General features: G+C 50.7%; 1 protein-coding gene across 2 annotated transcripts in view; it reads right to left on the reverse strand.

Annotated features, from left to right (window-relative positions):
• The window catches only part of PLXNA4 (plexin A4), a 472,781-nt gene that overhangs the window by 426,998 nt on the left and 21,084 nt on the right, over positions 1-24,699 (reverse strand). For both annotated transcript variants that reach the window (XM_077340351.1, XM_077340352.1), the window contains exon 2: positions 4,876-6,152. In XM_077340351.1, coding sequence (XP_077196466.1) covers positions 4,876-6,063 — 1,188 coding nt within the window. In that variant the 5' untranslated portion in view covers positions 6,064-6,152. The remainder of the gene's footprint in view (positions 1-4,875; positions 6,153-24,699) is intronic.

Consider the following 24,699-nt stretch of genomic DNA (forward strand, 5'->3'; position numbering starts at 1 on the left):
CCGTGTCTTTTTAGATTTCCCAGCGTGTGAACCATATAATAAATATTTGTTTTGATAGTATTTTATTGGGCGTGGTTTGACCTTTATTCCTAATTTCAGCCTCCCCTGACTGCTAAACATGCCCGGGTCCCTTTCACAAGGTTTGTTCTCCTCACAGGTTCTCAGCCTGCCAAAATGGCGGCCGAAATTGTGAGGGGAAAGTTCTCTCAGAATGGTTCGGCCAGCTTCACCGTGCTGTTTCAAAAGCTGCCGTCATCCCCGAGGGGCGGAAACATGAAAAGCCACCGCTAAGCTGCCTTGATCACATGACCCCAGGGCATATGGCACCGAAGACGAGGCAAGCAGGGCCCCCCTGCAGCCATTTTGGCTGCCGAAATCCTCCCTTACGTGCTTTCTTTTTCACGAGGGCCGCACGTGCACCGCAGGCCCCGCCCGGAGGAAGATTTTGCGATGAGGCCACGACACGGGAGATGTTCTGTCCTTGCCGAATAATGACCCCCTACTCTTCCTTCCTCGCCTCAGGCCCAGATGCGACCTGACGCTGACGAAGGCTGCGGCCGCTCCTAGCCTCGTGACGCCCAGCTGCTGAGCCGACAGGACGGCACAGCTGAGTTGCCGGCTCCTCGTTTCGCTGGCTTGACTCGAGCGGTCACAGCTGCCATCCCGGCTCAGCGGCAAAGCGTTCGAACTCGAGGCAGAAGCTGCAGATGCCGGGATTTTGCTCTGAGATTTCCTCCTCTCCGGCTCTTGTTTCAGCCTGAGCTGTAAAATGCAATGACTCTCAGCCCTGACAATGATCCGTGCACATGTCGCATTCCATTACAACAAAATAGCCATGTTGGTCTGCAGTGGAAGAACTGAAGTTGAAGTCCAGTGGCTTAAAGGCCGACAGGATATTCAAAGTAGGAGCTCCTCTCCCCATAGAATCACAGAGTTGGAAGGGACCTCCAGGGCCATCTAGTCCAACCCCCTGCAGAATGCGGGAAATTCACAACTACCTGTCCAACGCAGTGACCCCAATTCCATGCCCAGATGATACCCTGCCAGGCCAGTCTAGTCTGGAGGAAATTCCCCTCCCGATCCCAAAGTGGTGATGAGCATTTCCCTGGGCATGCAGAAGAAGAAGAAGAAGAAGAAGAAGAAGAAGAAGAAGAAGAAGAAGAAGAAGAAGGAGAAGGAGAAGGAGAAGGAGAAGGAGAAGGAGAAGGAGAAGGAGAAGGAGAAGGAGAAGGAGAAGGAGAAGGAGAAGGAGAAGGAGAAGGAGAAGGAGAAGGAGGAGAAGAAGGAGAAGAAGAAGAAGAAGAAGAAGAAGAAGAAGAAGAAGAAGAAGAAGAAGAAGAAGAAGAAGAAGAAGACGACGACGACGACGACGACGACGACGACTCACAATGACCCGGACAAAAAGCTTTCAAGGCAAGTGAGAAGCACAGAATCAAAGAATCCTAGAGTGGGAAGGGGCCACAGAGGCCATCTAGTCCCACCCTCTGCTCAATGCAGGATCAGCCTCAAGCATCCAGACATCTCTGTCGAGCTGCTGCTTGAAGACCCCCAGTGGGGGGGAGCTCCCCGCCTCCTGAGGCAGCCCATTCCACTGCTGAACTAGACTCTTGAATCCTAGAGTGGGAAGGGGCCATTGAGGCCATCTAGTCCCACCCCCTGCTTAATGCAGGATCAGCCTCAAGCATCCAGGATAAGTAACTGTCCAGCCACTGCTTGAAGACCGCCAGTGAAGGGGAGCTCCCCACCTCCTTAGGCTGCCCATTCCACTTCTGAGCTACTCTTAATGTGATATCCTGATATCTAGCCGGTATTATTCTGCACTTTGGTATTGTCCTGTCCTCTGCTGCAGAGGTGGCTGGCCATTGCCTTCCTCTGCAGAGTCTTCCTTGGTGGCCTTCCATTCACTTCAGGTACGCACCCTGCTTCATCTCCAAGATCTGATAATATCAGGCTGTTCCCCACCATTCTATGCCCCAACACATCCTGTCGAGAGATTATTTTGTTCCGCTTATTATGCGTGCACTCTCCTTGCCTAGATCTGAGCGTATGTTAATTCTACTCTGCCTTTCTTTCCACCGTGCAAGTGGTTCTCACCCAGGCTGTACGTATCAATTTTGCATGGGGTGATCTCCACGGCTACCTGGCCTCTCTCTCTAAGGCAGTCTTTCTCAAACTGAATTACTACTAACCCCAGGGTTACTCCAGAGCTCTCTATATATGTATAAAGGTAAAGGTATCCCCTGGGCAAGCACCGGGTCATGTCTGACCCTTGGGGTGACGCCCTCCAGCGTTTTCATGGCAGACTCAATGCGGGGTGGTTTGCCAGTGCCTTCCCCAGTCATTACCGTTTACCCCCCAGCAAGCTGGGTACTCATTTTACCGACATCGGAAGGATGGAAGGCTGAGTCAACCTTGAGCCGAGTCAACCTCGAACTCCCAGCCTCATGGTCAGAGCTTCAGACAGCATGTCTGCTGCCTTACCCCTCTGCGCCACAAGAGGCTCTTCTATGTACAGTACTGTATGTACAGTAAGATGGGTAGATGGATATGTATAAGTGGAAGGACAATGGCTTTAAGCTCACCTGCTTGGTCTGCAGTAACCTTGTTGAATTCACACGCAATGGAAAAGGAGTGGGAGGGAAGAACTGAATCTGCTGCACTCCCCCATTGGCTCCTCCCATTTCCCCTCGCCCAGATTTATTCTCAGAGGTAGAAGGTTGTTGCAAGCCAAGGGATTAAGATCTTCAAGCTGGAGACGACTTTGTTCAATGCTTTAGAACCTACCCTCCAAAGCAGCCATTTCCCCCAGGGAATCTGATCTCCTATTTAACAAGCATTTTATTTTATGAGCGATGCCATGGGCACTGCAAACATGTGACTTCCGGGGGCATGGCAGGGAGGTGGGCGCTCCAGGGGCTGGCCCAATCCGGTCGCACACGGCCGGATTGAACCGTGTGTGCGGAAGCACCGCTCAGACACCCTGGACAGTGCTCCGCCCACAGGAGCTTTTCAGAAATATTAGTAGGCAGAATTAGTAGGCAGAATATTTGTAATCTAGACAAAAAAAAAAGTTGGGAGCTCAACCTGGAGGTTCCTTGTCTTCTCAGGTTGGGTTTCTGCTTCCCTTCTTAGTTATTTATTATACTGAGTCAGACCACTGGTCTGTCATGGCCATGATTGTCCTCACAGCTTGCCAGGAGCTCTAGGGGGGGGGGTCTCGGGGGGGTCAATGACAGTATTGCCTACTCTGGCTGGTAGCAGCTCTCCAGGGTCTCAGGAGAAGGTCTTTCACATCACCTACCATCCTGTCCTTTAAGAAGAAGAAGAAGAAGAAGGAGAAGAAGAAGAAGAAGAAGAAGAAGAAGAAGAAGAAGAAGAAGAAGAAGAAGAAGAAGAAGAAGAAGAAGAAGAAGAAGAAGAAGAAGAAGAAGAAGAAGAAGAAGAAGAAGAAGAAGAAGAAGAAGAAGAAGAAGAAGAAGAAGAAGAAGAAGAGTTGGTTCTTATATGCCACTTTTCCCTACCCGAAGGAGGCTCAAAGCGGCTTATAGTCGCCTTCCCATTCCTCTCCCCACAACAGACACCCTGTGAGGTGGGTGAGGCTGAGAGAGCCCTGAGATTCCTGCCCGGTCAGAACAGCTTTATCAGTGCCATGGCAAGCTCAAGGTCACCCAGCTGGCTGCATGTGGGGGAGCTCAGAATCGAACCTGACATGCCAGATTAGAAGTCCACACTCCTAACCACTACACCAAACTGGCTGGATCAGACCCTGCTTGGAGCGGTGGACGCTTGTCTCCATTGAGACTGAATTTTCTGGACCGGATGGCCCTTTGTGGTCTCTTCCAGCTCCGTGGGATTGTGAATCTGAAGAGTAAAAGGGAACGTCTTGGATTGTTCCCTGCGGCTTATCTTCTCTGGAATGCAAAGAGCAATCGCTAAGCTGGTGCAACATGCAGAGAATCACTCCCCCTTGGCTCCGCAGGGAAGGGGCCCCTCTCCCCGCCGAAATTTCCCATCTGCTGGTCTAGAAAATGGGTCTCTTACAGAGAGTATTGGGAGTACTGGGGGGGAGGGTCACAATGACCCACACTTTAGGGAACTCTGAACTATTTATAGGCGTCTTGCTACTTCTGTACAATGTACGATTGTATGTTGTCTGCAGCAACCAGCGAGATAAATTCTTGGTGATGCCCCTCCTGGGCTTGTGTACAAGAGTTCCAGAGGTCTGTGATTACAACTTTGCTATCGCCAAGCTGAACAAAACATAAATGTGTGGTTTAAAAAAAAACCCAAATGATCTTGAATCCACAAGGCAGACCAACATTATGTCCTCCCAAGAAGCTTGACAGCCAGTGAGAAAAACCTGCTCAAAAACCTGTGAGATGAGTGAGGCTGAGAGAGCCTAGATATTACTGAAGAAGTTGGTTCTTATATGCCGCTTTTCTCTACCTGAAGGAGGCTCAAAGCAGCTTACAATCCCCTTCCCTTTCCTCTCCCCACAACAGACACCTTGTGAGGTGGGTGAGGCTGAGAGAGCCCTGAGATTACTGAAGAAGAAGAAGAAGAAGAGTTGGTTCTTATATGCCGCTTTTCTCTACCCAAAGGAGTCTCAAGGTGGCCTACAGTCCCCTTTCTTTTCCTCTCCCCATAACAGACTCCCTGTGGGGTGGGTGAGGCTGAGAGAGCCCTGATATTCCTGCTCCGTCAGAACAGTTTTATCAGTGCCGTGGCGAGCCCAAGGTCACCCAGCTGGCTGCATGTGGGGGAGCATGAAATCAAACCTGGCTCTCCGGATTAGAAGTCGGCACTCCTAACCACTACACCAAGCAGGCAAGCAGACGGAATAGCTGAGCATCTCCATTCAGAATCAGGACTTACCGCACTGCTGCAGGAGATGTCCTTCACTTTAAGCCAGGCGAGATCCAGCGTCCCTTCGCCCCTATAGCAGGACTGCAACCTCTCCTTGATACGGTCGTTGATGTTCTTTAGGACAAATATGCAAAGTGCCGACTCGTCCAAAGACTTCATTTTCCTCTTCTGTCCCTTGGAGAAGACAGTGAAGAGGATGTTGTCCTCCGGCCGGATGCCCAAAGACCTGGCCAAGATGGACCCCGCCTTGGACAAGTAGGCCGCCTGGAGCAAGCGGTATTCCACTCCGTTCTTCTCACAGCCGATCGGTACCTCGACGTACGAGTTGAAGGCCGTGTCCTCCTTGCAGAGGCGAACCAGCTTGGAGGTGTAGACCTGCTCCTTGGTGGTGGAACCAGGCGGGGAAATCATCTCAGGCTGGAGAGTCAGAAAGTAGACAAAATTACCGCTGCTGAAGCCGTAGATGTAGTAGATATCGAAATCGGGGATGATGGTGAAGGTGTCCGACGGGATCTTGATCATGGAGGCGACAAACTCGTCGTGGAAGACATAAGCAAACATCCCTTCTCCCTCCGAATTTTTGGGCAGCTTCCTGCTGGAAATGGTAGGGAAGTACTCCGGCTTGCCGTCCACCGCGGTGGCGATGAACAGCTTGTCGTCCATGTTGTTGTAGGAGACGATCACCCCAAAGACTGAGCCACTCTCGTTGACCCCGGAGAGGTAATGCTCCTTGTTGTGGAAGGGCTCCCCGAGTTTGAACAGGTCGTCCAGCCTCAACAGTTTACAGGTCCCCTGGTACAAACTCCCGCAGGCGATCAACCTGTTCTCCTTGTAGTCTATGAGGAGCAGCTTGTTGACATTGTTGGTGGATATCAACGGCTCGTTGCAAGGCTGGACCAGCTTGGGCGGGTAACATTTGGGGTTGTCGTCATCGGGGCCCGTTTCGTGAGTCACCAGCACCTTCAGGCTGCTGGAGAGTTTGTAGATCCGATTGACGGCCCCCACGTAAATGTGCCCTTTCCTCTCGTCCACCACCAAGTGGTTGAGATACTCGTCGGCCTTGTCCAACGTGAAGGTGAGGAAGGGTCTCTTTGGGTGGGACGGCTGCGGCCTGCCGACCGAAGGCAACGTCACGGCGCAGAGGAGAAGCGGGGAAACGAGGCAAGTCCATCGCCACAGATCTGTCGTCCCGGACATGGCGGCAAAAGCAGTGTTTGTATTCCTCAAAAAGGGAGGCCCGGAGCGGCCGGCATTCTCAGAGCGCCGATCCCGTGGTGGAGCTTATCCTAAAGAGGAGGGAGAAAAAAGGAAAAGGCATTATGGCAAAGTAATTCTCCCCTCCCCTCTCTCTCCGTCAAGTGCCAAGGCAGCATCGGAGGAAGCCCGTTTAATTGCTAATCCCCGTCTCTTCATCTCGACTTAAGACCGCCACAAAGGGAGCCCCCTCGGAGAGAAGAGAAGCCAAGATGGAATAAACAAACGCAGACTGGTGTCAAAACCGCGGAAAAAGACGCTGAAGGTGACAGTGAGAGACGCGGGCCTAGGACGGACATAATGGCTCTTTCCGAGGGGCCTGTCCAATATAGGGTTGCCAGCCTCCAGGAGGGGCCTGGAGATACCTTGGAATCACATTTGATCTCTAGGTTAAGAATAAGAACCCTACCAGAGCAGACCAGTGGTCCATCCTGTCTCACACAGTGGCCGCCCAGTTCCTCTGGAAGGCCAACAACAGGGCAGGGAGGCTGAAGCCTTTATGAGAGCATCAGGAGAGCCCTGCTGGGTCAGACCAGAGGTCCATCCAGGCCACTGTCTCACATAGTGGATGACCAGTTCCTCTGCCACACAAAATTCTGCCGCACAAAATGGCCTCAAAATGGCCTGGAGGGCCAAACCAATGGAGTATGGAGTCTGAGGGCCTCCCCTGATTTTGCCTTCTGGGACTGGGATCCAGAGGTTGACTGCTGCTGAACTTGGAGGTTCTTTTCAGGCCCCATGTCTGGTAGTCACTGATGGAACTATTTTTTGTGAATGTCTAGATGCTAGAGATCCATGGCTACTTTGGAGGGTGTACTCTGTGATTCTGTTTCTCGCTAAGGTCCCTTCCCTCCCTAAACCCACCCCCTTCCCAGGTTCTACCCCATCAATCTCCTGGAATATCCAGTCGGGAGTTGGCATGCCTACTCCAATACCATTCATAACCCTCTCTTAGAGAGACCTCCAGAAGACACAACTTCTGCTACCACCGCAAGTGATGGGGAAAACCACACACACACACACAATTTCTCCCTGTCCCAGGGAGTCGCTGAGGCTCCTCCCACCCAGCTGATGCTCCACCCACTCCCTTTCCAAGATCTTCCCACCAATTCTCTCCTCCCGATCCAACCAGTCCCAAAGCGGCTTTGTCAACATGCATGGACCGACACGAACCACGTGGCTCTCCCTGTAGTTTAAGGAGGAAAAGCTTCAAGAGTTCCTAAAAACGTCAGTAAGAAAGATGACCCCGTTACAGAGTAAATCCAGAGAGCAGAGTTACCATATCAATCCCCCCCACATACATATATTTCTTCCAAAATTCAGAACAATGGACAGTGCACGGTTTTCATGTTTTGATTCAGCCCCCAGCTCTGAAGGAATTCATTTTCCAAGCAATGGACGACCTCGATCCTGACAGGGACTACCACAGTGTTGACACAGGAGAATATGCTTCCTCTGCCCACCCCATGCCACTTTCCTGTCCTAATATGTCTCCAGGAAAGCCAGTCAAGGTTCTCTCAGAGCCAGTCAAGGTTCTCTCAGAGCTCCCTCAACCTCACCTACCACACAAGGCAGCTGTTATGGAGAGAGGCATGGAAGACATTTGTGAGCCACTTTGAGACGCCTTAAGCCAGTGAGAAGCAGGGTATAAATATACATTTTGTTCTTCCTCTTCTCCTATCTGCCCCAGGGGGCTGGGCGGCTGCAAAGGGGGCACCAGAAGGTCCACGGGACAGGTAATCAGTTACCTGCAGCATTGCATAAGACATAAACTGGGGAGGGGTCATCCATGCAGATTCCCCTGGCTGATTTTCATCAGGTTTTCACTCAAAATAACCCTGAGATACTGGGCATTGCTAATACTGTTCCCATTGCTATGAGGTTCAGTGTCCTGGGATACCACAAGAGCGGTTGCAGAGGAGGAACTGGAACCCAAGCCCCAACAAATGCGAGAGCACATTACAAAGTCTTAGGGATGCCAACCTCCAGGTGGAGCCTGGAGATCTCCCAGGCTTACAACCGATCTCCATGCAGTGCAGATCAATACCCCTAGAAAGGAAGCTGCTTTTGCCCCAGGTTCTGCCTCTGATGTCCAGGCATTTTCCAGGCCACAGTTGGCAACCCAACAACGTCTGCTTTTTCCAGCCCACCTACTCAACTTTCTTCCAGCCTCACTGCTGCCACCCAGTGGCAGGGAAAGGACCAATTCACAGGTCCTGCAAAGACGACCCCAGGTGTGGCCCTGAGAGATGACCCCAGGTGTGGCCCTCAAGCAAATTGGTGGTACCGATATCGTGGGCATGTCACATTGAGCGTTGCCAACTCCAAAGATTCTGGGGGTGGAATCTAAAGAAGGTGAGGTTTGGAGGGGAGGGGCTTCAGTGGGGAATAATGCCACATAGTCCTACAGAGGGCCCGCCCCTCCTTAAACCCTCCCCAGGCTCAACCCACCCCTCCAAAGGACGGGAATTTCCCAATCTGGGGTTGGCATCCCTACAGAGAGAGCTCTTTTGAAATGTGTGTGTGAGAGATACAGAGAGAGAGAGAAAAGAGAAAGAGACAGAGAAAGAGAAAGAGGGACAGAGACAGAGAGAGAGAGACAGAGACGGAGAGAGAAAGAATAAGAGATAGAAAGAGAGAGACAGATACAGAGAGTGAAAGAGATACAGAGAGAGAGAGAGAGAGAGAGAGAGAACGAAAAGAAAGAAAGAAAGAAAGAAAGAAAGAAAGAAAGAAAGAAAGAAAGAAAGAAAGAAAGAAAGAAAGAAAGAAAGAAAGAAAGAAAGAAAGAAAGAAAGAAAGAAAGAAAGAAAGAAAGAAAGAAAGAAAGAAAGAAAGAAAAAGAGACAGAGAGACAGACACACAGAGAGAGAGACAAAGATGCAGAGAGAGAGAAAGAGAAAGGAAGAGAGACACAGAGAGAGAGACAGAGAGACTTGCGCATCTCCGAAACTGCTTATGGCTCATATCCGAGAACGGCAACATTTCAGCAGCTGGGGGAAAACAAACAGGCTAATGTGCTATCAAATACCCAGCCGATCGCCGCCCAGGACTCCAAAGAGACTGATTAAAAGCAAACAGCACGGAAACGGGAGAGGGAGACGGAGCCAAAACGAGGCCTGGAGGCTCCAGAATCTGCCGCTCAGTTTGCAGCCGAAATCCAAACCGGTGTCTTCAAACTCCATGCGGGAGCCGAGAAGGAGGCCGAAGGCAGCTGGAGACGAGACAAGAAAGGCGAAGCGATTTTGGCTGTACTCAGATCTCTTGGAGCTCTGCTTTTTTTTTGTCCCCTCCCAGCAGAAACTTCCAAATGGAATTCAAAATTCTGCTATAGGCAAGTGGCGGCAGCATCTCTAGCAGAAAAGCAGGAGCTGAGTGCTAGAGGGCTAGCGTGGTGCAGTGCTTAGAGCAGGGGTGGTCAAACTGCAGCCCTTCAGATGTCCATGGACTACAATTCCCATGAGCCCCTGCCAGCGAATGCTGGCAGGGGCTCATGGGAATTGTAGTCCATGGACGTCTGGAGGGCCACAGGTTGACTACCCCTGGCTTAGAGAATCTGCTTGGCATGCAGAAGGCCCCAGGTTCAATCCCTGGCATCTCCAGTTGAAATGGACCAGGCAGGAGGGGATATAAAAGACCTCTGCCTGAAACCTGGGAGAGCTTCTGCCAGCCTGAGAAGACAACACTGACCTCGAAAGACTCATCAGAAAGTAGCTTTCTAGGGATCCCTAGAGGTGTGCTTTTGTTCATGGTGACCTGGCCCTGCCTCTCATTAGGAAATCAACGGTAGAGCTACCCTGCCTATTCAGTTGTCACAGCACCAAGAATCCAACCATGTCCCAAGAACGCACACGAACCCTGGTCCGTCAATGACAATATTGCCTACTCTGGCTGGTAGCAGCTCTCCAGGGTCTCAGGAGAAGGCCTTTCACATCATCTACCATCCTGTCCTTTAACTGGAGATGCCGGGGATTGAACTTGAGACCTTCTGAGTGCCCAGGAGAGGCTCTTATCACTACGCCATAGCTCCTCCCTCATCATATAATGAATTGGACCCTCAGTCCATCGGGGCAATTATAGTCTAAAGGCTGAGGTCTTCCACATCACCTACGGCCAGATCCTATTACCTGGAGATGCTGGGGACTGAACTTGGGACCTTCTGAATGCCCGAACACACAGGAGCCTAAGAGCAACCATCATTCAGGAGCAATTGCCAAGGTGATAACAGACAGGCTCAAAAGGACTGAAGGTGGGGAGTAACGGGGTGAGGCAGGCGTAGGCATGCAGGGTCCGTCCCCTCCTAGGCACAGAAATCACCAGAGAACTCAACCAAGCTTGGGGGCAGCAACGGAAGCGGCCGAGCTCCCCAGCTTGTGACCAAGTCCACTAAGGCAGGAAGGGAAAGGCCACAGACCCCCTCTGGAGCTCCCACAGAGTCCTGAGAGTCTACAGACCCCTGACTCGGAATCCCTGCAGTAGATGATGCAAACATTCTACAGTTGGGTCCTCATTTCTGCAAGCGACAGACCCAGAGTACAGACAACCTGGAGTACAAACAACCCGGAGTACAGACCTGGAGTACAGACAACCCGGAGTACAGACCTGGAGTACAAACAACCCGGAGTACAGACCTGGAGTACAGACAACCCGGAGTACAAACAACCCGGAGTGCAGACCTGGAGTACAGACAACCCGGAGTACAGACCCAGAGTACAGACAACCTGGAGTACAGACCTGGAGTATGGACAACCCGGAGTACAGACCCGGAGTACAGACAACCCGGAGTACAGACCCTAATAATTTTTTCCAAGTAACGTAAATCATTTATCACAGGACAATTTTAATGCCAGTGTAGGAAAGCTCTTCTGAACAGCTCAGTTTTGCATAGTTTGCAGAAAGTCAGGAGGGTAGGGGACTCCCTGGCCTCCTCAGGCAGGCTGTGCCAGAAGGTGGGCGCCCTGCAGGGCCGGCTTTTGATGTTGCCCATTTGCAGGAGTGTTCTTAAAATATGGGAGAGAACTTACTCAGGTGACATGGCAGCCACCAAACGCAAAAACCTGGACATCATACTCAAGAGACTGGCAATTAAGCCCGTCTTCGCTATCCTTATCGCTCAGTTAATTATGAATCTTGACATTAATTAGCCCGACCTGGGAGATTTAAAACTGGAAAGGAAGCAATTGAATGTAATTTTATAAAATTCTAATAATTTTAAAACTCAAATCTAATGGATCTCTGTCATATATTATTAATTATTATATTGTGTGGATTTTAGCTGGTGTTACCTGCTCTGCGTCAACCAGGAAAGGGCAGGATATAAAAATTATTATTATTATTATTAACTAACACCCCCCACCCCAACTATATGCAATGGTTGGCAAAGAAGAAGGTGAAGAGTTAGTTTTTATACCCCGTTTTTCCCTGCCCAAAAGAGTCTCAAAGCGGCTGCCAATCCACTTCCCTTCCTCTCCCCACAACAGGCACCCTGTGAGGTAGGTGAGGCTGAGAGAGCTCTGCGAGAACAGCTCTAACAGTTCTACTGGCAGCAGCTGTCTCTCCAGGGAAGGTCTCTTACATCACCAACTATCAGATCTTTTTAAGTGGAGATGCCGGGGATAGAACCTGGGACCTTCTGCATGCCAAGCAAAGGCTTTTCTACAGAGCCACAGCCCCACTCTCTGGACCTAGCCCTCCATGAAGCAAGGCCAATGCTGCCTTTCTTGAAGTATCTCTGTTCTATTGCAGGGATTGCTGAAAGGGAGGGGGGAAGTCATGGGCTGCTGACTAGGCAGGCTCCTCGCAAGAGATTCGCTCCGCAGCAATTCAGCACCAAGCTCAGCTACGACAATCCGCCTTAATCTCAGCAGAACATTTCCCCCCCTCCTCCGGCTTCTTTTAATAAAACCCCCGATTACCATGGACAGAGGTTTTCTTTACGAAACCAACCCGGAGAAAGCAAAGCTCAAAATGCAGGATGTTGTCCACAGACTCTCCCGGCAACAAAGACCGCCTTGCAACCAGAACTAAGTCCATTTAGCTGACAAACCAGGTGGGGATTCGAGGCAGGCCTCCCTCGGAGAGACGCCTGCTCGGGCAGACTTTTTCCCCAGCCAGCTCAGAGCAAGGAACGGATCGCTGCAGGCAACCGACGAAATAAAAATATTGAAAAGCTAAGCTTCACCGTGCTTGAACGTGTATTCCTCAGCTAGAAACCTCCAGGGCCTCTTTGATTCTGGACCAGCCCACATCCTGCTATGGAGCAACGACTCACGGAGCCCAACATATGGTTTCCAAAAAGGATAAGTCGCATGCAGGATCTAGAGCGAGGATTCCCAACTGGGGTTCTGTGGAACCCTGGAGAGCTCCCAAGGGGTTCCATGGCCTTTCCCAGAAGTTGGGATGGGCACCTGACACCGCAATGTTGAAAGGAGGGGGAACTGAACAAGGCCTCACACTGAGCTGAGGATGCAAATTCTAAGTAGGGAGATGACTGGAGATTTGGGGGGGTGGAGAGTGGGGATAGGGAAGAGAGGGGTTTCAGTGGGGCATAACGCCAGGGCCTGCCTCCCAAAGCAGCCCTTTTCTCCAGTTGAGCTGATCTCTGTCACTGGGAAATCAACTGTGATAGAAGGAGGTCACCAACCTCCCCTAGACCGTTTACGCACTGGAGGCTTCATGGCAGGCGTGGCAGGTTGCCCCACCTCTTCCTGCACCCACATGGGGGACCATTTGGCCTGGTGCACCTCATCTGCCCCTGATTTGTGCTCCTGCACAGGAGCTGGGGCAGTGAAGTTCCCAGTGCATAAACAGTCCTAGCCATGCAGTTCAGTTGTGGATCTTAGAGATCTTGTTGGGGTTCGATGTGTATATTGTTACGTCCGGTAGGGTTTTTAATGGGGTTTGAATTTCAGACGAATTTATAACCCGCCTCGAGCCAGAAATGACCGATTTACCTGAGTTCACAGAATCAGCCTCTCTGTCAGAAGCCTATGTAGCCTCTGCTTAAAAACTTCCAAGGAAGGAGAACCCACCACCTCCCAAGGAAGCCTGTTCAACTGAGGAACCGCTCTGTCAGGAACTTCTTCCGGAGGTTTAGATGGAATTTAGAATCATAGAATCAGAGTTGGAAGGGACCACCTGGGTCATCTAGTCCAACCCCCTGCACCATGCAGGACACTCACAACCCTCTCGCTCATCCACTGTCACCTGCCACCCCCTTGAACCTTCACAGAATCAGCCTCTCTGTCAGATGGCTCTCCAGCCTCTGTTTAAAAATCCCCAAAGATGGAGAACTCACCACCTCCCGAGGAAGTCTGTTCAACTGAGGAACCGCTCTAACTGTCAGGAACTTCTTCCGGATGTTTAGATGGAATTTAGAATCATAGAATCATAGTGTGGGAAGGGACCTCCTGGGTCATCTAGCCCAGCCCCTTGCACCATGCAGGACACTCACAGCCCTCTTGCTCCTCCACCGTAACCTGCCACTCCAATTTCCAACTGAGATTAAAAAAAAAACAAAATACTAAAATTACTATTATCTTCAGACGAACTCCAAAAGTTTTGGTGTGAGTGTTTTTTGTTGTTGTTTTTTTAAAGAGTGAAATGAGGTTAGGAAACCCTGATGGGACACTTTGCACTGCTGATCCTGCCGGGAAGCAATTCTGCTTTGGCTGGGGCCGGGGTGATTGACAGCAAGTGGTCTGCTGACAGCTGCAATAAAGCCACGTGGGTGCCGGGAGCAAGTAAAGGCTCGCCTAAGGCCTTGCTTCAAGCTGCCCCGGCCCCTCGGGACCACTGCAACTCACCTGTGGTTATCTCCCACGTCAGCGCCGAAGGCAAAGAAGTCCGATCCCCGTCACTGGCACAGACGTCTTGAAGAGGGGATCAGACGGATTCATGGAGGAAAGGACAATCAGTGGCAACTGGCCACGGTGACAGAAAGGAACCTCCATGGTTAGACACAGGCAGACTCTGGACCTCAGTGCCAGGAAGCAACATCAGGGGAAGGACTCATCCTCTGTAGGAGACAGGAGGATGGGCTAGATGGACCTCTGATCTCACCCAGCAGGTCTCTTCTGATGTTCTTCGGAAGGCCTCAGCCTCAATGGCCTGTTGCTGGCCCTCCAAAGGAACTCGTTGGCCACTGTGTGAACCAGCAGGGTTCTTCTGAAGTTTGTAGGAAGGCCTCAGCCTCTCTGCCCTGCTGTTGGTCCTCCAGGGAAGCTGGTTGGCTCCAGTGTGAGATGGGAGGCTGGACTGGATGGACCCCTTGAGGGCTCTTCTGATGTTCTCATGAAGGCATCAACCTCTATGCCTTGTTGTTAGCCCTCCAGGAGAACTAGCTGGCCACTGAGTGAAACAGGATCCTGGTCAGGTTAGACCAATGGTCGGATCCAGGAGATGAACTGGTTAGCCACTGTGTGGTCAAGCAGGATAAGAGCAAGATCGAAGGCTAGCAAAAGCTTAAAGACCAACATGGTTTCTAAAATATAATTTTTATGAAATCCAGTTGGTCTTGAAGGTGCTTCAGGACTCAGTTCTGGCAAAAAGTGTTTGCAAATGTGTCCATATGGAGAAGGAACTAGCTTGCCAATAGCACTTTCCCAGATCTTCAAGCTTTTTTAAAACAAGAAAACCTAGCACTTTGTTTTCAAATTCCTTCTTGTGTTGCTTTATTATCAGTTTGAATTCCACTGGCTGACGCTTGAGATTTTTTAGGACAGGGATACAGCAGTTCAGGGATGGCACCGAGGCAGGAAGAACCTGGGTTCAAATCCTGACTTAGCCATACAGCTCTCTGTGCTTGCATCACCCACTCTCTCTTTGGACTGATTTACCTGGCCGGGCCATGGTGAAGATAAACAGAGGGAAAGAGCACCGTGTACACCTGGAAGAAGGAGGAGATAAAAATACGTTCTATTATCAGCTTGATGGCCAATATTGGGCCAAAATGTCACCATTTAGAACATGTTAATGTCTTTTATAATGGCATCAGCAGTGTTCTTTAAGAAATGGCAGTTCTTTAGACACTGTCTTTTCTATTTTTTTAAGTGGCCTATATTTTATGCGTAGACCAGGCTTTTAGCAGAAGTGACATCTCTTCAAATAAGGGATGCTTTGCAACCACAGGACCGGAATGCCGGCCAGAATTGTTTTCTCCAGTGTTGGATTCCTAGCAACCCCAAAGGTGTGGTAAAACCTTGGGTGGAAAGTGTCCAGCTGAATCTTTCCCATAAGCACAGAGATTTCATAGGCAATCCTGACACTTAAAAAAAATGAAACTGCCTGTCGGCCACAGGAACCAGGGCATCCACCTTTGCGTCCTTTATCGTACGGAAGAGTTACAGACAGGAAACAAAATATGCAAATGCATATAGAATCATAGAATCATAGAGTTGGAAGGGACCTCCTGGGTCATTTAGTCCAACCCCCTGCACTGTGCAGGACACTCACAACCCTATTGCTCATCCAATGTCACCTGCCACCCCCTTGAACCTTCCCAGAATCAGCCTCTCCATCAGGTGGCTATCCAGCCTCTGTTTAAGAAAGTCCAAATAGGGAGAACCCACCACCTCCTGAGGAAGCCTGTTCCACTGAGAAACCGCTCTGACTGTCAGGAACATCTTCCGGATGTTTAGACGGAATTTCTTTTGAATTAATTTCATCCCATTCGTTAGGGTCCGTCCCTCTCGGGCAAGAGAGAACAACTCTGCTCCATACTTTTAAATACTTAAAGATGGTTATCAAATCCCCTCTCAGTCGTCTCCTCTCCAGGCTAAACAGACCAAGCTCCCCCAACCTTTCTCCATACATGTTGGTCTCCAAATCCCTCCCCATCTTTGTTGCCCTCCTCTGGACATGCTCCAGTTTGTCTACATCCCTCTTCAATTGGGGTGCCCAAAACTGAACCCAGGACTCCAATTGAGGCCGAACCATAGCAGAGTAAAGGGGTACCATCACCTCCCGTGATCTGGACATGACACTCCATTTGATACAGCCCAAAATCCCATTTGCCTTTTTAGCCACCGAGTCACACTGTTGACTCATGTCCAATGTATGGTCTACTAAGACTCCTAGATCCCTTTACCAAAAGAAAAAATCACAGTGTAATTTCGCTGGGCGTGCAAATCAGCCCTTTGCTGTTAAAATTCCTTAAAACATTTCCACCACATTTAAATACATTCCCCTGAATATACACATATTTCGGTGGCAGCGCTTGGAAAGGGCCATTAAGAAATAACTCACCTCTGGCAAGAGATGAACCATTGACTGCCTCTGGGTAGCAACTCTTGGCGGCCTCTGATCCAGATACTAACAAGGTCCTACCCTGCTTAGCTACTGAAACCTGACAAGATTGAGCTGGCCGGATCCTTCCAGGTCAGGGCGAGACATATGAAGGTCTCTTTGCAATTGCCTGCCTCTGCACAGCAACCCTGGACGTCTTTGGTGGGCTTCCCTTCCAAATCCTGAGAAGAGCCAACCCTCCTTAGTTGCTGACATCTAACAAGATCTGGCCAGCCTGGCCCATCCGGGGGAGGGTGAATATCTGGGGGCCTGCTCCGAATCAGAACATGCCAAAAGCGGTGTGCGGAAACGGCCAGGTTTGCCTCCTCCGACAGTCCCGTCTCTTGGATTTAAGACCGCCGCTTACCGGCACGAACGGCTATTTAAACAGGAGGCTTTAAAAGGGCACGGCTGCAGCTTATGGCAGCCATAAAAGACATCTGGAAGGAAGAGAGGGGAGAAACCTCCTGTCCTTCGCTCCTGCAGGTTTGAACAAAACGCCCACGCCAGACTCGGAGACTACAGAGGCGTCCAGAGGAGCTCCCAGGTGCAAAGAAGGCGGGGCCTCCGGAAAAGGCCCTTTGTTGGCACACACAGGTGTGGCAGCACCATCAACAGTTCCACTGGAGGGCCTTCAGTGGGGTATAAGGCTACAGAATCCTCCCTCCAAAGCAGCCACGTTCTCCAGGGGAACTGTTCTCGGTAGTCTGGAGTTGAGCTGTAATTCCAGGGGGTCCCCAGGCCCCACTTGGGAACTGACATCCCTGCCCTCTCCGGATAGGGATGCCGGCGTCCAGGTGGAGGCTGGAAATCCCCTGGAGAAAATGGCTCCTTGCAAGGGTGGGCTGTGTGGCATTATGCCCCACTCAGGGCACTGTCCTTCTCCGACCCCCATCCCCAAATCTCCAGAAGATTCCCGAGACGGATCGGGCAACCCTACCCCTCTACCCACCTTGGTGGTGGTGATGGGGGGGGGACGGGGGTTTCAAGCACCCCTACCCCCAAAATCTGTGCTCCCATCGTTGTTCTCCACCCCTAGCCGCTGGGGAAAGGCCAACACGGCCTCCAATCTAGATTTATCGATCCAATCTGCCATTTGAGCTATTCTACATCCTGGGCAGAGATTTCTAAAGGAGGGGGAGGCAAGTCCCTTGAGGTGCTATGTCAAAATCCTGTTTACTCCCAGAAGAATGTGTTGGAGCCTGCCCTGCTCGGATCAGGTGCTCCTTTCCAAGGAAAATGGATATTGAATAAATTCTGTGATGTAACACCGAACCTGCAGACCGAACGACAACCAACCGACTCTCCTCTTGGAGGGAGCCTTCGGAGGGGCCAGAACACCCTCAGCCGCTGCGCCTCGGAATTCGGGAGGTCTGGCGAATGACGGGGAACCCTTCCCACGTGGCCACAGGAGGCCTGCGGGGTGATACCAGCCGTTCCCTCTGTCGCGGCTGAACCCACCTTGCAGGGCTGTTGTGAGAATAAAGCAGAGAGTGGGGCACGGAAGGATTTTAAAAGTCACCTTTACAGACCATTAGAACACAGCAAACGATCCCTCACGGTTGCCAATCTCCAGGCGGTAGCTCCAGGTGACGGAAATCAGTTCCCCTGGACAAAATGGCGACTTCGGAAGGTGGACTCTGGCACTGTTCATTTTATTTCCGGGATTTATTTTCAAATTTATATGCCCCTTACCTCATCGAGGTTCCGCCTCTCCCCATACCCCTCCTCAGGCTCCACCCCAAAAATCTCCAGGTATTCCCCGATCCAGAGCTGACACCTCCTCTCGAAGGTCAATGTTGATCGTTAAGAGCGGCAACCTGTAACCCGGGGAGCTGGATCTGATTCTCCACTCCTCCACTCCTCCTCCACACACAGCCAGCTGGGTGACTTGGGCTCTCCACAGTTCTCTCAGAACTCTCTCAGCCTCAACGACCTCACAGAGTGGGCAGAGAAACGAAGGCAATTGCCAGCAGCTTCGGGACACATGAGTACTCCTGGATGACCTTGGGCCAGTCTCAGTTCTCTCTGAGCTCTCTCAGCCTCACCTATCACACCAGGTGTCTGTTGTGGGGAGAGGGAGGGAAGGCGATTGCCAATGAAAGAAGAGGCGACGCCATCCACAGGGCCTTCCAGGCAAGAGGCAGACAGAGGCACTTTGCCATGGCCTTCCTCCGTGTAGCCACCTCAGTCTTCCTTGGGTGCTTCCATTGATGTGCTTGCCTTCCTCTGCATAGCAACCCATCTTGTACCTATGTTCCCCTCTGCATATGACCCTAGCACCTAGCACCCATCCAAGTACTTGCCTTCCTCTGCACAACAACCACAGCCTTCCATCCAAGTACTTGCCTTCCTCTGCACAACAACCACAGCCTTCCATCCAAGTACTTGCCTTCCTCTGCACAACAACCACAGTCTTCCATCCAAGTACTTGCCTTCCTCTGCACAACAACCACAGTCTTCCATCCAAGTACTTGCCTTCCTCTGCACAACAACCACAGTCTTCCATCCAAGTACTTGCCTTCCTCTGCACAACAACCACAGTCTTCCATCCAAGTACTTGCCTTCCTCTGCACAACAACCTCGGTCTTCCATCTAAGTACTTGCCTTCCTCTGCACAACAACCACAGTCTTCCATCCAAGTACTTGCCTTCCTCTGCACAACAACCACAGTCTTCCATCTAAGTACTTGCCTTCCTCTGCACAACAACCGCAATCTTCCATCTAAGTACTTGCCTTCCTCTGCACAACAACCTTGGTCTTCCATCTAAGTACTTGCCTTCCTCTGCACAACAACCTTGGTCTTCCTTTGTGGTCTCCCATCCCAGCCTTCCTCCGTATAGCCACCCTGTTCCCCCAGGGTCTGGCATCCCAGCCGTTGCCTTCCTCGGCATCACCACCACAGTCTCCCTTCCTGCTCTCCCACCCAAGAGCTGGCCGCGGCTGACCCTGCTTACCTCCGGAGCCCCGCAGAGCTCAAGCGATCCTCTGCTCCTGGGTCTGCTCATCTCCCAAAAGCCGAGCAAAACAACAAGCAAAGCGACTGCTTCCTCCCTCCGTACACATGGGCACCTTTTTTTAAAAGCAGCCCTTCTGGCACTGTCGACGCAGTGAGTCATCACGGATTGCTGCGTGGGTGCTGGCATCCTGGCACAGAGCGCCCCGAGCGGCATCTTTTACGGAGTGCCCCACCTGGGCTTGCCAGCCCGGCCCCACCCAGCGCACGCGATGCCCCCGTGTCCCAGAGCAGCTCTTTGCTTTGGAATTCAGAGTTTCAAAGGGACGGCTGGGAGTGAAGGAGATCAGGCGAATGGATGGAGAATTGGCCTTCCAGGGGCTACTAGCCATGGGCACTAAGGGGAACCTCCATGTGCCGAGGCAGTCATCATCGGAATCCTAGTGCCAGGAGGCAGATTCTGGGGAAGGCCTCGGCCTCTGTGCCTGGTTGTTGTTCCAGGCCGGTGTGTGTTTGTGTGTTGTGTGTTGCAAGGTATGGTGCTCCTGTAGGGTTCTCCAGCCAAGGGGCTAACAGAGCAGGGCTGCCCTTGCCTACCTCTGCATTGCGACTGGGACATCCTGCCTGGTCTCCCATCTAAGTACTAAACAGGACGGACCCTGCTTAGCTTCCAAGAGCTTACAAGATCCTGCTAGCCAGGGCCATCCAGGTCAAGGCAAGAAACATATGGAGGAGGCTTGCCTTTTGGGCCTTGGCCCCAGCCTGGTGGAAAGGACTTCTGGGAGAGATCAGGACCCTGCAGGACCTAAATTAGTTCTGCAGGGCCTGTAGGATGGAGCTATTCCACTGGGCTTACAGTCAAGGCCAGAAATACAAATAACCATCCACCAAGGAATCTGATTTACTGCAGGGGAAGGAGGGAGGGAGGGACAAAGAGTGACAGAAGACGAAGGATGGAAGATCAGCCCCTTGCCTGTCTAGGAATGCAGCTGGGGGATTCTGGTAACACTGCAAAGGTTTTCATTTGTTTTTCATTTTTAATGTGGTTTTAACACTGTTCCCTCCCCTGAGCGATCCAGAAGGGCGGGATAAAAATAAAAACATATAATTATATGTTGTTAGTATTACTCTGAAAGCCAATGCGGTGTAGTGATTAAGAGTGTTGGACCATTATCTGGGAGAGGCGAGTTCAAATCCACATTTGGGAAGCCCACTCATCAACATCAAGGATCTCTCTTGGCCTAGCCTACCTCACAGGGTTTTTGTGAAGGTCAAATGGAATCATAGAGTTGGAAGGGACCTCCTGGGTCATCTAGTCCAACCACCTGCACTATGCAGGACGCTCACAACCCTCTCGCTCACCCACTGTCACCTGCCACCCCCTTGAGAGCTTTCACAGAATCAGCCTCTCCGTCAGATGGCTCTCCAGCCTCTGTTTAAAAATCTCCAAAGATGGAGAACCCACCACCTCCCGAGGAAGCCTGTTCCACTGAGAAACTGCTCTAATTGTCAGGAACTTCTTCCGGATGTTGAGACGGAATTTGTTTTGAATTAATTTCATCCCATTGGTTCTGGTCTGTCCCTCTGGGGCAAGAGAGAACAACTGTGCTCCGTCTTAGGGCAGCCTTTTAAATACTTGAACATGGTCATCAGATCCCTGCTCTGTCATCTCCTCTCCAGGCTAAACTGACCAAGCTCCTCCAACCTTTCTTCATACGTCTTGGTCTCCTAACCCTTCACCATCTTTGTTGCCCTCCTCTGGACACGCTCCAGTTTGTCTACATCCCTCTTCAACTGGGGTGCCCAAAACTGAACACAGGAGGAGGAGAGTAGAAGAGGACGCTGTAAGCCACTTTGGGAACAAACAAATCAAACAGAGAAAAGTGCTTCCGGCCTTGAATACATCTCTTCCACAAAATGCCAATATGGCCACTTGCCAGCAAAATGGGGGGGGGGGGTTCCACAAGGGATTCCCAGAAATCAAGAACCGGGACACAGAAAGACTAGCGACTGATCAGACACCAAGTTCCGAAACTTGCGAGTGTGTCCCTGATATGCAGGAACAGTTATAGGGTATCCAAACTGGCATCGCAATGCCAAAAACCTCTGAAACAGGAGAAAGGCAGACAGAGAAAACAGCAATTAAGCAATTCCAACCTGGAACTGCAGAACACCCGCAGCTGTGCAAGATTCAGCCTGTTTGTAAAGCAGCTGTTTGGCCCGAAAGCTCACCGGGAACCGCTTTGGGTGATGATAAGAACAACAATCCCTTCGAACCCGCCCGCCCAGGGAAAGGTGCAGCCAGGTAACAAACCCCAGCTGCTTCAGGACAGAGGGAATGTGGGCCCTCCAAGATGTACCGGTGAGGACCCTGGCAGCTGCATTTTGTAGCAGATGTAATTTCCGGGTCAAAGAGAAAGGTAGGCCCTCATAGAGCGAGTTAAAGGTAAAGGTAAAGGTATCCCCTGTGCAAGCACTGGGTCATGTCTGACTCTTGGGGTGACGCCCTCTAGCGTTTTCATGGCAGACTCAATACGGGGGGGTTTGCCAGGGCCTTCCCCAGTCATTACTGTTTACCCCCCAGCAAGCTGGGTCCTCTTTTTACCCACCTCGGAAGGATGGAAGGCTGAGCCAACCTTGAGCCGGCTGTTGGGATTGAACTCCCAGCCTCATGGGCAAAGCTTTCAGACGGCTGCCTTACCACTCTGCGCCACAAGAGGCTCATAGAGCGAGTTACAGAAGTCTAATCTGGAGGTGACCATTGCATGGATCACCGTAGCCAGACCATCCGAGGGCAGGTAGAGGGCTAGTAGCCTAGCCTGGCAGAGATGCAAAAAGAACCATGTGGACTACCCCTGTGACCTGGGCCTCCATAGAAAGGGAGATGTCCAGAATTACATCCAAATTTATGGCTCGAGGGTGTGATGTTAAGATGCACCCCAGCCAGAGTGTAACTGCGCTTCCTGACCCGCCTCCTTTCTGCCCAGCCACAGGACCTCCAACTTGGAGGGGTTGAATTTCCGGCAACTCTGCTCTAACCAGCCAGCGACCATAAATCTGAAATGACTTGAGAGCACATACATGGTGCTGAGTAACAACACACTTTGTGCCGAAGCTCAAGGTTTACTCAGTCCCATCCAGGCTACCAACAGGGGCTGGGGGGGGTGGAGTTACCACCTCCAGTTGAGAAATTCCTGGAGATTTAGGGATGGGGCCTCGAGGACAGGGACCTCAGAGGGATACAACGCCATAGATTTCACCCTGAAGTCTACGGTCAGACCGAAGGGCAGCAACGTAACTAAAATATCGATTGAACAGGAAAAGAAATATTTGAGTACCAGAAAAAAATATTTTTCTGGTTGAAAAGCAAAATGATAAAATGTGTCACAATTAAAGCTCATTGACACTTTTGAAACAATTAAAGCTGTTATCATTGAAACAGCAGTGGCTAAAATGCAATCCCATTATTTTATTTATTTGCTTTCCGTCTTACGTAAATACCGCGCAGCTCGACGGCAGCCACACAAAGTTTCCCAGCGTGTAAGGTTATTTGACAGTTTCCATCGATGAGAACTTTCTTATTTATTGAATTAGTCAATTAATTACTATACCGCCTTCCTCTTACGGCTCAGGGCGGTTTAGAGAGAGCATGAAAAGGTACAATATAAATTCAATAACAGCCAGTAGAAGTGGTGATGGGAGCAACAATAGTTGTAACAGTAACAACCAGTAGGAACAATAACAGCAGTAGTAATAGAAACATTAGAATCATAGAATCCTAGAGTTGGAAGGGACCTCCTGGGTCATCTAGTCCAACCCCCTGCACTATGCAGGATACTCACAACCCTCTTGCTTCTCCACTGTCACCTCCACCCCCTTGAACCTTCACAGAATCAACTGCAATCCCACAGATGGGTCAGTTGCCCTTTGGTGTCTTTAATGGGCATATCTGTGGGGCAGGAAGGGATTGGGGGGCCCAGTGGATATTGTTGCTTCCGTTGGATCTCAACCCAATGCCTGGAAGAAGAGCTCCAGGCATTTGTGTGTTTTTTGTAGAGTGCTGTAAAGGTGAGGCCGACTTATGGTGATCCTGCAGAGTTCTCCAACCTACAGACTAACGGAGTTGGTATTCCATTGCCTGCCTCTGCCCAGCAACCGTAGCCATCCTTGGTGGTCTCCCATCCAACTACTAATCAGGTCAAAGTACTAATCAGTTTCTTAGATCTGATGAGATTGGGTTACCCTGGGCCAGGAAGGTAATGGCATTTTTAAGGAAGAAGAAGAGGAGGAAGAGGAAGAGGAAGAGGAAGAGGAAGAGGAAGAGGAAGAGGAAGAAGAATTTTAAACATCCATCCTTTTTAATGGTGAAGAATTCAGTTGCTTGCACCCCACACCTTTGGCCAAAGAAATACAATTCACCCCCCTTCTCTGCCATTTTGCATGAGAGCTGAGATGGGCTTAGTTGGTTGGATTTATCAGCTGTTGCCTCTCTTGCCGAAGCACTCAAATTACACAAATTTATACACCAACAATAAAGTGATGTTATGTTACCCTGTAAACAGCTGTCTATAAAAAGGAACGTTCCTCCATAATTACACATTCCATTCCAAACATCAGGGACTTCCGACTGACTGACGCTCACGACGATTCCAAATCCACCCAAAAGGCAGCCCTTTTCAACCTCACGACACCCCTCTGAGGTAGGCTAGGCCAAGAAAGCGAGTCGCACCAAAGGCCAGCCAGCGAGGTGCGAGGCAGGGCCAGGTTTTGAACCAAGGTCTCCCAAAGGCTAGGCCAACGAGCCATTCCCCGCCACTTACTAATGTGTTCCTTCTTTGAACAATCACATTTCCAAAATGTTTCAGGCAGCACATAGCCAGGCACAATACACAAGAAGACACACACACAAGGCATAATAAAGTTGCGCAGGAGCATTAAGCATCATCCACAGTAGCAGCTGATGTAGGTTTTTGGAAGCATGAGATGAAGAGAGGTGTTTGGCCATTGCTTACCTCTGCCTAGCAAGGCTGGACTTTCTTGGGGGTCTCCCATCCAAGGACTAACCAGGGATGATCCTGCTTAGCTTCTGAGATCAGATGAGATTGGACTAGCCGGGGCCATCCAGGCCAAGGATAAATAAGTTGTGTTGTCAAATCACAACTGGCTCATGGCCACCCCTTAGAGTGTTCAAGCCAAGAGAAAGATGGAGGTGAGTTGCCATGAATTTCCTCTGCATAGCCACCCAGGACTTTCCTAGAGGTCTTCCATCCAAGTATTAACCAAGATTGACCCTGCTTAAGAATTAAGAACACAAAAAGAGCCCTGCTGAGTCAGACCAA

Source organism: Paroedura picta, chromosome 5, assembly GCF_049243985.1.
Source record: "Paroedura picta isolate Pp20150507F chromosome 5, Ppicta_v3.0, whole genome shotgun sequence".
Lineage (NCBI taxonomy): Eukaryota > Metazoa > Chordata > Lepidosauria > Squamata > Gekkonidae > Paroedura > Paroedura picta.